The sequence below is a fragment of the Neltuma alba genome, unplaced genomic scaffold (assembly GCF_004799145.2).
Source record: "Neltuma alba isolate B1F8T4 unplaced genomic scaffold, ASM479914v2 tig00005197_pilon, whole genome shotgun sequence".
Lineage (NCBI taxonomy): Eukaryota > Viridiplantae > Streptophyta > Magnoliopsida > Fabales > Fabaceae > Neltuma > Neltuma alba.
In genome coordinates, this window is record NW_021634015.1 from 18197 (window position 1) to 36375 (window position 18179).

General features: G+C 36.4%; 1 protein-coding gene and 1 pseudogene across 7 annotated transcripts; one reads left to right on the forward strand and one right to left on the reverse strand.

Moving 5' to 3' along the window:
• Positions 1-776: 776 nt before the first annotated feature.
• Positions 777-6879, reverse strand: LOC114747080 (uncharacterized). 7 transcript variants are annotated; one of them, XM_028935368.1, is made up of 3 exons: positions 6776-6879; positions 3006-5492; positions 777-1126 (listed from the first exon to the last, which is right to left on the reverse strand). In XM_028935368.1, the coding sequence occupies exon 2, from the start codon at positions 5346-5348 to the stop codon at positions 3030-3032; it is 2319 nt and encodes a 772-aa protein (XP_028791201.1). In that variant the 5' UTR covers positions 5349-5492; positions 6776-6879; the 3' UTR covers positions 777-1126; positions 3006-3029. The 7 variants fall into 7 exon arrangements, with proteins under 7 accessions (XP_028791201.1, XP_028791202.1, XP_028791195.1 ...); XM_028935369.1 differs by lacking the exon at positions 777-1126 and adding an exon at positions 2696-2887; XM_028935362.1 differs by lacking the exon at positions 777-1126 and having other exon boundaries at positions 2696-5492.
• A 4200-nt stretch (positions 6880-11079) lies between these two features.
• Positions 11080-17707, forward strand: LOC114747082 (cyclic nucleotide-gated ion channel 1-like; annotated as a pseudogene).
• The last annotated feature ends 472 nt before the right edge of the window (positions 17708-18179 follow it).

The following is an 18179-nucleotide window of genomic DNA, read 5'->3' on the forward strand; positions in this document are numbered from 1 at the left end:
TTCAAAATAATTTTATGATTTCAAGAGATCTTTTTGTATTTAATTTTTTGAACGGGATCTAATTGCAATTTTCCCATTAATAAATGCAATATTCTCGTTATTGAGAAATGTTATAAAAAAAAAAGTAAATACGTTTATGTTCCTACTCTTCCAACATACCAAATCAAAAATAACCTCATCTTCCGGCGACACCCGAATGCGGAGAAATAACACGCTGAAAGTTGCACAGAAGCACTTTTAATCCACTGGATAAAAAAATCCGGAAAGAAATCGCTATATGTAATAAGGATGAAATACCATATGACAAATGAAACGAAAATCCCTCCTACTCGAAACTCGATGACGTAGCCAGAGGCCCGTTTCTCTTGCTTGCCAAACAGGAGAGGCCCCGAAGCTTCATCCACTGCAGCCATGATCTCAGCCTCTGCTAGTCATCAGCTCCCTATATCCGATCAATTGGCTCGGCGCGGTCCAGCACAGCTTGACCTTCTGAGATATCAGCGAGTGATTTGAGATTGCATTTAATTAATGCTTCAACAAAATACTGTAAGACCCATTTTTGTATTGTAAATTTGGGTCTTACATTGGGACAGAGGAGTAGTACGTATCGTCCCTGGTGTTTCCCTCAGGCACATCCACCGCAAAAGATTCAATTACCAGTGTGGCTGGTCATCCATCAATAATTTGGGGGCGAAGCGACATGATAGACGAGTAATTCTAGATTGATAGCTAAAAGTTTTGTTTGGGAAAGAGGAAAAACGCACCCTAATTTTGATGCCCACACAAGAACCAATGCCACAACGCGCCTTTTATCCTTCAATCTCCATGACAACCACCACCATTAAGTAGTGATGCAGAATCGAATCAATCCGAGGCGCTCAAGACTGCGCTCACGGGTCTCCGATCACCTGCCGGCGAAAGCTTCCGGAAAAAGCAACCTATTTCAGCTGAAGACGATGTGTGCCTTGTGCGAGACTCTATGCCACCGGCAAACTACCGGTAGCTCCTTCATCATCTTGAACAAGATTGTGTGAATATAATTGTTTCCAATGCCCAGAGTCAAACTGTCAAATGAGATTATTAACAGCACGCCAGCTTGTCGTTTCTGCGGCCGGATGCCTGTTATCTGGATGAACAACGACGGGGAGAGAAAATTTTTTATAGTATTTTTTTTAGAATTCTTTTATCTTTTAAATTAAACACATTAAATTTCTCCTCACCTTCCTTCATTTCATAATTAGTAATTACTCCTCCGTTCCTTATTATAAGACCCCATTTGACTTTTTATTTGGTCTTAATTATAAGACCCCAATCCATTTTGTCTCTTATATTTATACATTTTTTCCAAGATAATCCTTCTAATAATGATAGTTTTAACTAATATACTTAATTAGTAAAGATATTTTAGGAATGACAACACTTATTTATTATAAAACTAACTTAACTTACTTCTTAATCTCCTCAATAAATCAATTGGGTCTTATAATTAGGACGGAGCAGTACTAATTAGTTTCATAGGTGAACAAGTTCTCTCCCTCGTGAGCGGCACTCTCTTTCTCTCGCCAGCGTGACATACCGTGATCGGCAGGAGCGTGAGCGAAAGTGATCGGAGGTGAGGAGTAAGGAAGGAATGGAAATAGATTCAGAACGATCGAGTAGAGCGACGGAGCGTAATGGAGGAAAGACGGTGGATCTAAATCGGGATGCTGGAGGAAGTAATCAGAGAAGTAGGGCTCTCGTCAGGAAACTGACGACGGATAACCGATCAATCGCAACGCTGTGATTACGGCAGTGAAGAAAGGCAACCTAAGCATCACAGATGTGGAGCCAAACGTACTCGTATTCACTTTTGAAGAAAGGAGGAAGACTGGAAGAATTCTGAGAGGAAGACCATGCATGATGGCTGGATTGTTGAGGTAGAGGTAGCTGTGGAATGGGTCGGAGCCAATGGTAGTTATAGCAAATGGGACCCTCGACCTCGTATTTATGTCGGCTCAAAATAAACTTATATTATAAAATAAATTTTATGTTTAAGACACCAAAACGTATTAAAATATCACTTTTTTTAATAGGAAGTAACACGTAAATATCTGTAAGTAATTTGTTATGTGGAGAGTGAAATCAATTTTTAGAGAAAGGAATTTTCTCGCTTGTTGGCCTCAACGCGAAGACGCGGACCCCTTCCTACGAACATCACAATTGGATCACCAGCGATCTCCCACAACTTCCATTTAATTGCAACTAATTGCAAGCACAGTCATTAGCACAATTGCGGCGAACAACCATCAGAAAATTAGAAAATTCTGCGATGCGATTCAGGACTTCATTCCTCCGACAGACCCTATATTGGAGAAATATATATATACTCCTCCGGTCCTTAATATAAGATTCATTTAACTAATTTGATTAGATTAAGAAAGTTACGTAAGTTAGTTAATTATAAGAAAAGTGACATATTTTTTCTAAAATACCATAATCATCTTTTTTAATACCCTCTCTCCCTCTTCTACTTGATTATGATTGAGGGAGTATCCATAGAGGTAATTTAGAAAAAAATGATAAATATGAAAAATGGGTCTTATATTTAAGACCAAAACCAACTTAAGAATTGAGTTCTATATTAAGCACCGAAGGAGTATATATATACACACACATGGAAGCCATGAAATGCTACAACCCAAGTCTACTTGGTTTGAACCTTGAAGAACAATGAAAGCTACTACCTTCAATTCTAATTATAAAATTTTGTTTATTGGCCAAAAACAACATTTTATAACTATGAAGGGAAGTACTTTTGACCTGTGAGAATAGGCATGTGTCAGAAAACAGCATTGTCTATCCCAAAAGCAGAGGATCCTTATCGATCCAATTATACCACTCAAAAAACCTACGGAATTATCAAGAGTCAAAGAGGATCATTTATGTTCGGTCCAAAAACAAAAAAAAGAGAGGATCGTTTATGAATTTTCAAAGACTATTTTGCATGAGCGGTCACATCAACTTACAATTCTATACTGTGCAATGATCATCTAACATGGCTTCTCTGCTTCGCCATCTCCATCTACCATTTCTCCTGTACTTGTTTTTGGGGTGTCATTCTCCTGCATCTCAAACCCACGCTTTTCGGTTGAACTGAGCAATGTGTCTTCCCTACGTTTTCCAACATCATCAGATGCCTCATTTGCTACTGTTGTATTCTGCAGGAGGTCGACCGGAGTGGCTGCCGGATCCAACTCCCGACAACCTTTTGGGGCATTATGAGCTTCTTGTCCTGTAAGCAAGTAATAAGGAACCTGATGAGAGAAACGAAACAACTCATCTTTAGGAATCCGCCTTAACCCATGAGGGTCTCTGTGCCTATCAAACACGCTCCTAAATCCGGCAACCTTAATAAGCGGGAAAACCACTACACCTTGGTCTTCGTCAAAATCTTCAACCACCTCTACCATGTCATACTTGTGTATCACTTCATCTGGAGTACGTTGGCTCCAATCTGGAGACCAGTTTCTGTAAAGAGCCCAAACCTCCCCCTTTCCAGGAAAAATGCGAACAACTCCTCTGAGGCCTTTTGACCACTTAACCTTGTGTGAAAAAGAATTTAATGATTCAGTTATTTCATGCTTGCCAGTTCTGAAATCCCCACAGGTTTTGCAAAAACCAGAACCTATCCAATCTATTGGACCCAGTTCACTATTGCTTCGAGAGTTAAGCCAACTGATCCGCATCTTAAATGGCTTCAAGGACACCACTTTGTAGATTCGAGCATAATACCGAGGCATCCCATCATCATCATCATAAGCAGCCCAGACCTGGTCCTCCTCGAAAGAATTTTCGGTTCTATCCAAGTCAAAATTGCGAAAGTCTGAATCCGGAACATTGATCGTTATACAGGTTTGGTCTACCTTAATTGAGTCGCTGTCCAGATACCGGCTACCATTAAAAGCGGACTCACCATGATTCTCCAAATCAGGTGTTTTGTCATTCAATGTGGCTTTGGTTCTCTTGTTCTGTTTGTGCTTCTTGGTATTTTTAGCTTCAGCTGTTGATCTCCATTCTTGAACCTTCTTACGAAGGTCGCTTCGGGCCTTCTGCATCAACATGTTCCGTATTTCAAACATTCCTAATTCTCTCATGCTATGGGGCTTGCTGGTGATACCAGAAAAGCCAGAGGTCCTTTCTGTTTGCCAGCTAACCTTTCTTGATTCAGAAACATGACCAAATCCTGCAGCCCCATGTCCCATGGCCAAATGATTACTCATGTATCCTAGATCACCATTAATGCGAATCTCATCTGTCCTCCTCTTCTTCGATGTCTTTTCTACCTTATTAAAGGAACCTTCAGCCCTCTTCAACATTTGACTCCTCTCCCATTCAGTAATTGATGGTGTTCTCTCAGAGTCTTTTGCCACTTTCTCACTTGCCTTCTGCACAACATTTGCTGCTTGAGCAGCAACAGATGATGAGCTATCTCTGCTGCCGAAACCAGCCGTTTTGGACTGAGGACCCCACTGAGAGCTTGCCCTCTTAAACAGTCTGCCAGAGGAATCGCCGGCTCCTGCATATTGAGAAACTGTACAATTGCTTCCTGGATTATTCACTGCAGCATCATGTTGAGATTTCTGACGCTGTTGGCTTGACCGATTTGCGGACTTGAAAATATTGGGAGGCGGAGGCATATCTACAGCCAAGAAATGCTCGTTACAGGTGGGACAAATAAGGGTATGATTCAAATAGATCTTGAGATATTCATAATGCGTCTTGCACTGTTTACAGATTGTCCAGAAGGTACTAGACTTTTTCGGTGGGGGAACTGAGGTGGGTTGTAAACGACATTTATTATTTCCATTCCTCACATTTGTAGTCACATTCTTGTTGAAATTATTAAAACCATTTGAACATGGTCCTTCTGACTGAGATCTGACATGGTTGGAAGCATTGTGTTGAAATCCTTTCAAACTCATATCCTGGTTATATGCCTGTCTCTTGTCCTTTTCTGATAACATACTCCACGCCTCCGAAACCAGCTTAAAAGCACCTTCTGCGCCTAAAGACTTGTTAACGTCAGGGTGAAGAGTAAGAGCCAGCTTTCTGTAATGTTTTCTTACTGTCTCATCATCAGCGCAGGGGTTCACTTTAAGTATACCATACCAATCCATTTCTCCACTTACTTTAGTTTCGGAAGAGATGTAAACATCAAGAGTAGTTAAAAACTGAGAAATACCATCCAATGTAGGACAAAGATTTAGAGCCTTGAGGGCAAGCTTTTTTGCACCAGCATATTCCCTTTCTGAAAATTTCTTTTCTGCTAGTTCTTTGGCCCTAACTGCCTCATCTTTGTTGCACTCCATTTTATGGTTGTCTCAGCTTTGGATATGTTTGTCTTCGCCTAGCTATGACAATAAAGAATTCTCTACAAGCATTGGATGTATTCACTTTGATTGACGAAACCACTACATATTGTACTTGATTGAAAGAAGAAAATGAAGCACGGACTGCAATAAAGATGAAAAGGCAAAAAAGCATTAGAAAATGAGCATGTAATAAGAAATTTTTGGAAGTCATAATTGGAACCGATAAAATGCCTCCAAACTCCTCTGACGAAAGCCTAGTACTGCAACAGAGATGCTGAATCACAGCATAATTTTGAGTTCGGCGAAGTATCTAATTCACAGACTCTACTAAAACATGTAAAATAAAAATATATACATTCACAAGTAAAACCATTGATGTCTTCACTGAGATTTCCATATGAGACACGTTTCAGTTCCAGGTTATAAGAATTACTATTTTCTTTTCACTCTAAACATCTTAAAAGGGTTATTAAAATCTGACAACCAGATGGGTGGAGTTCAATTAAAAATCAAGAATTTGAAAGCTAAGTTTTCAATCGAGAGGGGAAAGCTGAAATTACCGGAATATTATTTTGTAATTTTCAGGACTAAAGGATCCAATATCAAATAGCAACCCCCTTCTCCCACCCAAAGACAAACAAGAAGAAGTTGTTTTCACATGCTGCTGCCAATAAGAAAAGAAGCGTTAAACTACGGTATATCATACTCGCCTAGAATCTATTTCGATCCCATAATTGCTCGAGAATGGCAGATGTCTCGAAAGAGAACAGATTTCTTTCGATAATCATTCATAAACTAAACTCAACATGATTTTTTTTTTTTTTGGGGGGGGGGGGGGGCGACCGGGCGAGGACATGCAAGCATCATATATCACAGATCAAATTTCCAACTCTATATCGTCATAAAGCGGAAAGCAAAGGGAATTAGACATATTAGAGTCTAACATGGTAGTTATAATTTTTAAAAAAAGTACAACAGTATCCCAATTAACAAGCAAACTCAAGGCCCTTCGCAAACAAGGCAAGCGCGCAGATTCAGAAAGTCAAACCATGCATTATTTCTCGAGAGTCCTCATGCAAATTATGGAGCAAATGACCGGGAGGAGGAAAAATAGAGAAATGTTGAAACGATACAATGAGAATATTCAGAAATCAACCACTTTTCAGACAGAGTTTAAGCCGACGAAAGCCCGCCTTGGATCTACAGGGGCATGCATTTAGAAAGCTTGTAATGGTCAAAATTCTCAATTGGAGTTCTGTAATTTAGTAACCCTAGAGACTGATAAATCCCGAATCCAGCGAACAAGTTAACAGCAAAAGCATAAACTTTGGCGCCGTGACGATGGTGTTGATGAGTAATGAGAAAGTAAAAATACCGATATTTTTGATTGAAAAAAAAAATAATAACACCGGATTGGAGAAGACCTGTGACGTTAGAGAGTTTGAATCTGAGGCCACTATCTCCTGATCACCATGTACAATGACCCATCTGCCAATGCTCACGACTGCTGAGAAACTAGAGAATATAATTGCCCCATTGTGAAATGAAAAATAAAAATTTATTGGGAACTTTTATATTGCATTCAAACCCAAAATACTTAACCATAGTTAGTTTTTAACTCTAAACAAGGGGTGGAATATTAGCATTAATGGCTTAACCCGCGCTCATATATTAATCATTATCCATCTAGAGGGGCCTTGCATGCATCACACAAGCTAGGCAGCAAGGTAAATAAATTGCCCTATATATAATTCATAAATAATATTATCAGTTTTTATGTATTTATTACTTCCGATTCTAATTATAAAACTCGTTTATAGTTTACAAACAAAATCTTATAAATAGGATTGGAACTAGTATATTGATAATGATAACTGTATTTGTCATTTCATTTTTATTGTTAATTAATTTTTTAAATTTTGATAAAAATTTGTAATAAATAAGAACTTTCTATGTTTTGGAGTATAATTTGCTTATTAGAGAAAATCAAATTTATTTTTTTTATCGCACTTAGCAAAAGAATTAAAAATGCATGCATTAAAAATTATCATACATAGTATACTAAGAAATAAGCAAAACCACATAGCGGTGATGCTGATGCATGAACAACTCGCCGTGCGAGATATACACGAAATCGCGTGGTTGACAAATCCTTAACAATACATCACATTTTGGAGTCAGATGCACTGCCCTGCGCGCTCTAATACACAGAAGAAAAAAAATTGTATAATAAAATTAACATGTTTATTTTATTTATAAATATAATTGGGATGGTTTTGGACGGGTATTTGGGAATTGGGAGGATGACATTCTAAGAGAACGAATTAATTAATAACGGTTGAGTATTTGAAAATTTTTTTTAAAAATGTAAATAATGACTTAGGCAATTACAAGATAATATTTGAAATTTAAACATCTCATTTGCAATTAAAATTTCTGAATTTACGGTTATCTAAATCAATACTATTTACTCTTGAAAAAATTATCAGAAGTCTAACTGTTATTAATTCAGTCATTTGGAATTTTATTATATTTTTCCCTGAGTATTTTGAATATTTCACAATATCGACCCCAAAAAAAATCACAATATCAAGCCAGAATAAATATATACTCCTCCGGTCTTTAATATAGGACCCAATTTTTAAGTTGGTTTTGGTTCTAAATATAAGACCTATTTCTCATATTTATCAATTTTCTCTAAATTACCCCTATGGATATTCCCTCGACTATAATCAAGTAGAAGAGAGAGAGGAGGTATTAAGAAAGATAATTATGGTGTTTTAAGAAAAATGTGTCACTTTTTTTATAATTAACTAACTTATCTAACTTTCTTAATCTAATCAAATTAGTTAAATGGGTCTTATATTAAGGACCGGAGGAGTATTTCGCAAGCCTATGGCACTGCATCTAAGATAAATGGTCATGTAACGGTGTGCCAGCTGATCATCTGCACAATGCCGTTAATGAATTAAAGGTTGCTGATCTAATGCATCATGGTATGCGGAGGCTGCAGGAATTCATAATTATAAATTTTATGATCTGTAAATGAATCACCCGACAGAATACTGTTTAGTTGGCCAACAAAAAGAAAACATTTTATGCCCTGTAAAAAAATATGCCTTGCACCTGTCAAAAAAAAAAAAACTACATGCATTGAAGATAAATAAGTTGATATGTCCACCTTCGATTCAGTCGCTTTGACACAGGATGTGCAGTCAGCTTGAAACTATTAGATGTGAGAAAAAGTTCCGTTTTCAAAAACAAAAAATCCATTCATAACTATGTATTTTTAAATATAATTCTTCTGCTGCTGACACTGTTTAGATTCACAGCAAATTATTTATATTGATACTTTGTTATGTCCAGAGAATATCAACAAAACATGTGATTCCAACTCTGGCCATCACAATATAATGCCAATTGCAACTCGTGACGGATCCCAGCACATTCCAACAAATCATTCTGGATAGAATACGCTAATGATCAGAGACGAAGGAGCTTTTACACGGAAAACCGAGTTGATTCAAATAAGGGCCTGAAACTTTATATATCAGAACTGCAAATGCAGTGTTATTCATTCTCCATGGCTCTATATAACCATTAAAATATAAAATCAATGACAGGTCAGATCGTGACATGTCATTGATCAGAGCTTTCTCGTTTAAACAGCAAGGAACAAAGTTTGGCGTGAGATTAAAAGAAAGAACAAAGGGGGGAAAAAAAAAAGGTCACGAGGAACATAGGGGACTTGGAGCTGATATAGCCGGTCTGATAAGTAAATGGACGAGTATAAAATTAGCAGGAAATTACTACATATTTGATCATATTCTATCTTTCTCCATGGGAGATAGATGATGAGGAACCAAGTTTGTTCCCAGTCTTCTTAGGAGATGTTTGGATAGAAACCAAATCATGGTTTCAGAACTGATTTTACAGTCTACAAGGTAAATATGTGGAGGAGTTTATCTCGATTTGCAGAAAAATACTTCTAAAAAGCACTTTTCAGGACATCCAAACACCCCTTACTCTTAAATCTTACTCCCGTGAATTAGCTGTCATTTATTTTTCACTAAAAAAACAAGAGAGAGAGATTGAGGGTGCGATTCCTCATTTTTGAGAAACACTTAATTTAAGGAAAAAATAAAAAAAATAAAAAAATAAATCTTAAATAAAGGATTCAATAAAAATTTATTGTTATTTATAAATCAAATGTCGTTATAAAACCTGATTTAAAATTTGGTAATTTTACTTTTTTATTATTTTTTAATTTAACTAACAGTGGAGATGCCCGAAAGGCCCAACGGAGCTGGAGTCGTCCAGAAACAGAACGTGATTCCACCCGTGGACCGCCCGAATAACTCTGCTGTACCATCCGTAGTTCCTGCTTTTGGTCTCAAGCCTCCCATTCCCCTCTATCATCAAGTCCACATCATAAACTTCTCTTAAATAAATATAAAAGCGCTGATCTAATTTTATTTATAAAGCCTTTGTGACAGGTTTTATCAAAATAAAAAAATAATTTTATTCATTTTTTCTTAAGATCTAAGAATTTTGTTAATTTTATTTTGATAAGGTAACAATTTATACAATAATAAATAATAAAATAGAGTAGAATTTGGGCTACACTCGAGGAATCAATCCAAATTAATAAGCCATATAAATTTTAAAGCAAATAATGAAAGAAGAAATTTTATACTTTGCGTAGCATGAACAGGACAATGCATATTATTATTTAGAATTTCTAATAAAATAAATTAATATTTTGGAAAATTGGCTCAGATTGAAATGATTAAATTATATTTTGTTGTTCAGAACAAAATTGTTTGTCCTCTTCTCACCCTTCTTTTACCCGTAATCTTCAGTTACATGTTTCCAATTCACATAGACTAAGCGTTGACTTTTCGTTGGTACCGAATAAACACCAACCTTGACTCGTCGGCAAGAAATTACCACTACTGATTGGGACAATGCAAAGAGAAACTGAGATTAGGTTTTAAAAAAAATTAAAAATACATTTTATAAATTTAAATAATTAAACAGAAAGTTTATATAAATTTATGAGACCAAATATATGTTCTAACTTAATTAAATGCGTTGGCCAAAAAAACTTTAATTAAATGCATAATTCTAGCTCTAACTGACTAGCTGTGATTTCTTACTGTCATTCAAGTCAATATTATAAAGATATATTTATGAGAATACTGAGATTTCCAATAGCAAGAATAAAACCTTAAAATTAATTAAAAATGAAAAAGAAAAAAAATATATATTTCACATTAATAAGACTTTTAGACAGAGAAGATTCTTATTTTTTTTTTGCCAGATAGGCTGAGAGTAAAATATACTGTGTAGGCGTGTTTTAGTTTTTTTTATTAAGACAATTATAATGAGATTTTAAGAAAAAAATAATTATTAAAATATCTCTAACAACACAAGTTTCAAAATAGATTTGTTTTGTAATTTTTTTTGAGATTTTACTTCTTTTTTAATTTTGGCGCCCGACCAGGGAAAGATGAATAAATAATCCGGCGAGAGGGGCGCGTTTACCTGTCAAGATAAACAGACTTGACCGGACATAAACGACCATAGACAACGACGCATGTCTGAGCATTGGGGTCCCACAAAGCCGAGAAATTCTTGCCTCATCCATCATCAACGACACCCGGAGTCATCCTTCCCAACCCCGACTCTGTGGAAACACTGGATATTTTTTTCTCTAATCAATTTAAGGGGCGTAATGACTTGGTAGTCTTCCTTCCCAAACCCGACTCTGTGTTCCGCATACTTCCTCCTCTTCTCCCCTCGTCCTTGCTGTAACTAGTATTTGAACTTTCAAGGCTTCAAATTTCTTGCTTTGCTTCCTCAGCTTCTGGAGTTCTCGTTGGGTACCCTTCTTCTCTGTCTCTGATCACAATCTGTTGTTGAGTTTGAATTTGAACGTCTTTTTCTTCTTCTTCCTTCTCCCCCACTTTCAGTTATAGTTTAGTCCTTTTATCACCAACCCGGCAACTTAAAGATAAATTTATCCTCTTTTTGCTTTCTATTTTGCGACCGTTTCTTTTTCTCAAACTTTTGTTATACAAAGTTAGTGACCAATGAACGTTTACAATTCTGTTATTGACGGTTAGGGTTTAAAGGCTTTGCGCTCCCCCCCCCCCCCCCCAAAAAAAAAAAAGTTGGACATTTAGTTGAAAGTTACATTTGTAGCTCTTACGTTAACCATTGTCACAAGTTTTAATTCATGCATCCTTAATATAAAACTTATTTAAGTAATTTAATTAGATTAAAAAAGTTAGATAAATTAATTAATTATAATAAATATGAAATGTTTTTTCTTAATTATTATAGTCATTTTTCTTAGTATTCTCTTTTTCTCTTGTATTTGATTATGATTGAGGGAGTCAACCGGAGTAATTTAGAAAAAACTGATAAATCTGATGAATACATCTTATATTTAGAACTGAGATTAATTCAATAATTAATTCCTGAGGAGTACTACGATTTTGGGGCTAAAATATGGTTTCTTATAGTGATCTCAACAACATATTGCTGGTCCTACCGTTCATGAAGGATTCATCTGCTCTTAATTGTCTGTCTGCAAGCTGAGCTCCAGTAATCAATATTCAGCAAGAGAAGTCTGTCAGGTTAATCTGTTGGTACATGCCCTAATCTACTTTCAGTGGTGTCATTTGTGATTAGAAGTGAGTAAACTGAAAGTATTATCATTTGTGCATTCTTGACTCTGAAATTATCTTTGGGAAATTGGAAGGGAACTGACCGCCTAATTGGTGGAAAATATATCTTCTTTTGACCACTGAGACATACATCTTGACATCTTGTTATATCTTTCATTTCCGGTTGTCCCTATTTGTCTCTTACATATGGTAGGTACATCCACTTTCCCTAGAGACTGCTTTTGTAGCCTTGTGTTGTCAACTGCCTCTAAGTCACCTCTCTTCAGCATCGAATTTGAACTTTCCTAGTTGTTAATACCAGTGAATTGCTAAGCTTGTAGCTTTATTTGGCACTTAAATGTTTCACTGATTCTTGGAGTTATTTCGGACTTGTCAATCTAAGATTAGAGTCATGGACTTATTTTACATTAATCTATGTCATACATACGGGTTTCAGGATTGAAATTGGAATGATGAGAACCAATGTTCCCTTGCAAGTAACACAACCCACCCTGGGAGAATCACATCTTCTTCTGTTTTTTTTTTTTTTTTTGATAGCAGGGAGAATCACATCTTCGCTAAAGTCAGTTTCTTTGAAATTTCAAAGAGGCTTCCAATCTGGCTCTGAGAGAATAAAGAGATATAGAAATTCATTCAAATCTTTTCCTTATAATAGCGTGCTGGCCAGAAGTTTTAGTTCTAGAAATAAAATAGTTGATACACAGGGCTCATTCCTTCAAAAGTGGAACAAGATATTTGTATCATCATGTCTTATTGCTGTATCACTAAATCCTTTGTTCTTTTATGTCCCTGTTGTTGATGGTGAGAAGAAATGCCTTTCATTGGACCACAAGAAGGAGATAATAGGAACCGTTCTAAGATCTTTCTCTGATATTTTTTACATAATCCACATAATTTTCCAATTTCGTACTGGATTCATTGCTCCCTCATTTCGAGTGTTTGGAAGAGGTGTTTTGGTTGAAAATGCTTGAGCCATAGCGAGCAGGTATCTATCCTCATACTTTTTGATTGACATTCTTGCTGTTCTTCCCCTCCCACAGGTAACGAAAATCATCTTGAAATTATCGCTGTTTTGGCTTATATCTTTAATTCCCTTTAAGCTTACGAGAGTCTAAGAAGTATGCTGTGATAGGTCTGTATGTGTATATGTGCATGTGTTGCACCATTTCATTTAATCCGTTGATTCATCCTCCACCCCCCCCCCCAAAACCATATTCATATGTGGCGTTTTAGTTCTTTTGCTGTCATTAATTTACCCTTGAATTGTATTTGTAATCTCCAATATCAGCACATGCCGCAGACACACTCAATAACATTGGGGAGAACGAGTTCAACATCTGAATTGGAAAAGTCTTCTGTTTCATGGGCCTTTGGAATTTAGTTGATTTAGCTGGCTTCACTTTTCTTCTTTTCTGCTGCATAGGTGGCTCTTGAAAGCTTATTTGACTGACTAAAACCTTGCTCAAATATTGCTAGGCGGTGATTTTGATTGTCATTCCAAAGTTAAGAGGGGGCTTTAAATCGCTGAACACGAAGAACTTTCTAAAATTTGTTGTTTTCTTCCAATATGTACCGAGGCTTTTACGTGTTGTTCCTTTATATAAAGAAATCACAAGGACCTCTGGCATTCTCAATGAAACTGCTTGGGCGGAGGATGCAATCGATCTTTTTCTTTACATGCTTGTGAGTCATGTAAGTTTTCTCTGTGATTTTTCAGAAATCCAATACTAATTTCTACTGTATGTTTTCTTTATCATCTCCATTTCTAGGTTTATTGGTTCTCTCATTTAACCCACCGTGGGATTAGCTTGTTGGCAAGTGTGACAATTGAATTCCTTCTGTAACCAAGGGGCATTTGGCCTGTGATCAGGTTCGCATGTGATTAGGTTACAATTATAATCATTGCATGTGTTTCATATGCAATCTGCATGACTGACATGTAAGTTAAGTGGATGATTGATACTTGAATGGGAAGCATGATTATTTGAATGGATTTGAACATGAAACTCCTTGGATTTATATATATGCTAATCACTGATATACTTGGATATGGTTGATGCGGATATACTTTCAAAAATGCGATGTCAGTTTTAAAGTTAAATGCTTTTAAGCATTAGTGTTGCAGAGTTTTATGCTTGGAGTCTTAAAGTTAAAACTTTTAAACAATGCATGAATCGCTTGAAAAAATTTTCCTGTCCCTCGCCATTTCCAAGTAGTTCTTGTTGGCTGTTTGCTGAAGGGCACATTCATGATGATTACCCAATATTATTTTGGAAATACCTAATATCACTCATTTATATATGCCATTCAAGATTACAATGTCAATCAAAAGAGTTTTATTCATTTGTTTCGATAGAGATAATGATTGAAAAACCAAAATCTTCTCATCTGCTATTTTTCTTATTGCTAAGTTATTTCTTGCATGTGGGTTTTTGGTGCCTTTTGGTAGTTGTTTTCTATAGAACGAGAAACCACTCGCTGGCAACGACCTTGCAGTAGAAATGCTACATGTTACAAGGCAGCTCTGTATTGTAGTTCTCCAGGGTCAAGTGACTTTGTAAGCTACTTGAACGCCTCTTGCCTAATACAAGTGGCAAATACGACACACTTTGATTTTGGAATATTCCTTGATGCGCTTCAGTCTGGTATCGTGGAGTCAGGAGATTTCCCATAAAAGATTTTTTTTACTGTTTTTGGTGGGGCCTTAGAAATCTGAGGTGTGTTTCATAGATTCTCCCCCATTATGCGAATAACTTGTTTTAGATTATGAATTATAATGTTATGATGTAATATTATAACATTGGTGGCTGCCCTCGGATTCTTTAAAATTGTTTATAGAAGTTCTTTATTAGAGCTGCCAGGTTCTTTTGGGGATGAAAACTGTGTTATGCGACACTCTTGTGTCTTTTTGTTTTTGGTCATGAGGGGTGGATCGGTAATACTTGTAATAAAATGGCCAAATCATATTGTTCAATTGCCATTATTCTGTGGCTCTGACTCTCAGGGGGTTTAAATGGGGAATGTTAAATAGGGAAGATCATATCATTTGAAATATTATGCCTTTGTCTTAAAGTTTTTGATTTGATTAATGCCTTTGCCGTATGCCCGTGAGCACATAGCGATTTAGAAGATCTAACACACTATATTGTTTCCTCTCCCATCTACTCGGGGCTTGGGTCTCTATGTTGCAGTTCTCTTGGTCAGAACCTGGCAACAAGTACATATGTTTGGGAGATCATCTTTGCTGTTTTCATCTCCATCTCTGGTTTGGTTTTGTTTTCACTCCTCATCGGAAATATGCAGGTCGGTACCAAATATCTCCCTAGTATCCCTTTTTTTTTTTAAAAAAAAAAATCTATGCAGTCCAATGTTAGCATTAGAATTAGAATATATTCAACATTAACACTACTGCTTTAACCCCAAGGCTTGTTTCAAATTTGTAGTCTCACTCCATGATAAAATTTTCTTGTTCAGGAACTTCCGTGTGAAATACCAACCCCAGTCCTTATTATAAGAGTTAGTTTGACATTTAATTTGGTCTTAAATATAAAATTTCAATTCACTTTGTCTTTTATATTTGTCCATCGTTTTTCAAAGTAGTTCTTATAGTAGCTGCACATGTTAAAAGTTTCATTAAATGGTAATTCTAATTAATATACATGATTAGTAATGGTATCTTAGGGAACATAACACCTATTTATTACAAACGACTAACTTAACAAACTTCTTTAATTTACTCAAATTAGTCAACTAGTCTTGTATTAAGGACCAAAAGTAGTATGTAATTATAATATGTAAATGTGCTATTTCTACCAAGGCATTTACAATCACAGTGAGATTTACATTGCTGATCCTTTCTGTACATCTTTGGATTTACAGATATGGCCACTTCTTATTTTGAGGGATTAGAGATAAAGCTTCCATGACACCTGTGCCATTCTGTTAAGGAGATTATGTCTCGTGGTCTTGATAAAATTTTACTTGTTTTGAAACAGACATATCTGCAATCAACAACTACAAGATTGGAGGAGATGAGAGTCAAAAGAAGAGATGCAGAACAATGGATGTCTCATCGGTTGCTCCCTGGTAGTCTGAGAGAGCGAATCAGATGATATGAACAATACAAATGGCAAGAAACCAGAGGTGTTGATGAAGAAAACTTGATCCGTAAGCTTCCAGAGGATTTACGTAGGGACATTAAGCGTCATCTTTGCTTGGCATTGCTGATGAGAGTAAGTTTATCCAACGCATGTCAATATTGTTTTCTTCAGAATTATTTTGCTTATGGAAGAGTTATTTTATATCGTCTTTGAACCCCGTTTCTACCGTTTATCTTGTTGGCTCAGGGGTATTTTTAAGAGCCATCATCCATATAATGAAATGGTTTTAAATTTCTAATTCACGCTGAAACTTCTTTTTTCTCCAAAGGCCTAGCAAGTCACTGACATTAAAAATGTGCCTTTTTGGCTGCAAGTTTGGAATCCTAGTTTGTAGGTGGGCAAATCAGACGCTTATTTAGGAAGCTGAAAAATTACTGGACTTGAGATCTAATTCGAGATTTATTTTAGTACAATCTGGTGTTGACAACTGGCGAGTTTTGTGTTGGATATAATTTTAAGGTGCCGATATTTGAGAAAATGGATGAACAACTGTTGGATGCAATGTGCGACGGCCTGAAGCCGGTGCTTTACACAAAAGAAAGCTGCATTGTTCATGAAGGAGAGCCGGTGGACGAGATGCTCTTCATAATGCGAGGCAAACTACTGACGGTGACAACCAACGGTGGAACAACAGGCTTCTTTAACTCTGAGTTCCTCAAGAGTGGAGAATTCTGCGGAGAGGAGCTTCTGACGTGGGCATTAGATCCCCATTCCTGATCCAACCTTCCAATCTCAACCAGGACCATGCAAACCCTCGGAGAAGTTGAAGCCTTTGCTCTCAAACCCGATGACTTGAAGCTTGTGGCATCTCAGTTCAGGCGTCTTCACAGCAAGCAGCTTCGTCACACTTTCAGGTTCTACTCCCAACGATGGCGTACGTGGCCGGCGTGCTTCATACAGGCAGGGTGGCGGCGATATAGTAAGAAGAAGCTGGAAGAGTCTCTGAGGGAAGAAGAGAACAGACTGCAACATGCGTTGGCAAAGGCAGGTGGTACCTCACCCAGCCTCGGTACTACAATGTATGATTCCAGATATGCTGCTAATGCGCTTCGAGCTATACGACGTAATCGGTCCACCAAAACACAGCTGCCTGAAAAATTTCCACCCATGTTGCTTTGGAAGCCTGAGGAACCCGATTTCACTACTGATGAGCAATCATGATGTCTCTAGAGAGGAGCGAGAGGGCATGTACGTATATTCATGTCCTATCTTCGGTTCTAATTATAAGAGTCAGTTGATTAATTTGAGAAAATTAAGAAAAGAAATTAAGTTAGTTATTTGTAATAAATAAGTATTGTTTTTCTTAAAATATCCTTACTAATCAAGTATGTTGCTAAAACTATAATTATTAGAAAGACTATCTTGGAAAAAATTGAGTAAATATGAGAGACAAAATGGATTAGGGTCTTATATTTAGGACCAACATAAAAGTCAAATGAAATCTTATATTAAGGACCGGAGGTAGTATGCTACTACTTCTAATTAACTAATTTAAATAGATTAAAAAATAATTAAATTAATTGTTTGTAATAAATATGTGTTATTTTTTCTAAAATATCTTTATTAATCAAATTTATTGGTTAGAACTACTATTATTAGAAGAATTATCATGAGAAAAGATGAATAAACATGAAAGACAAAGTGAATTAGGATCTTATATTTAAGACCAAAATAAAAGTCAAATGAGATATTATATTAAAGACTGGAGTTAGTATGTATATTCTCTACTAAGGTGCTTTTTATTCCGAATGAAGAACTGAAATTTATTACTCAACCAAAGAGAAGCAAACTACGACCACTAATCAAAAGATATCACCGCCCCCCTCTTGATTAAGAGGTGAAGAGTAATCGGCGATACAAAAATTATCATCTATGCTATGGGAAACTTTTGCCACATAATCGGCTGTAGATTATGAACGACTAACCTAGCTTCATTGTTGGTTGGCATGTGACAAATTTTGCGATGATTTTTT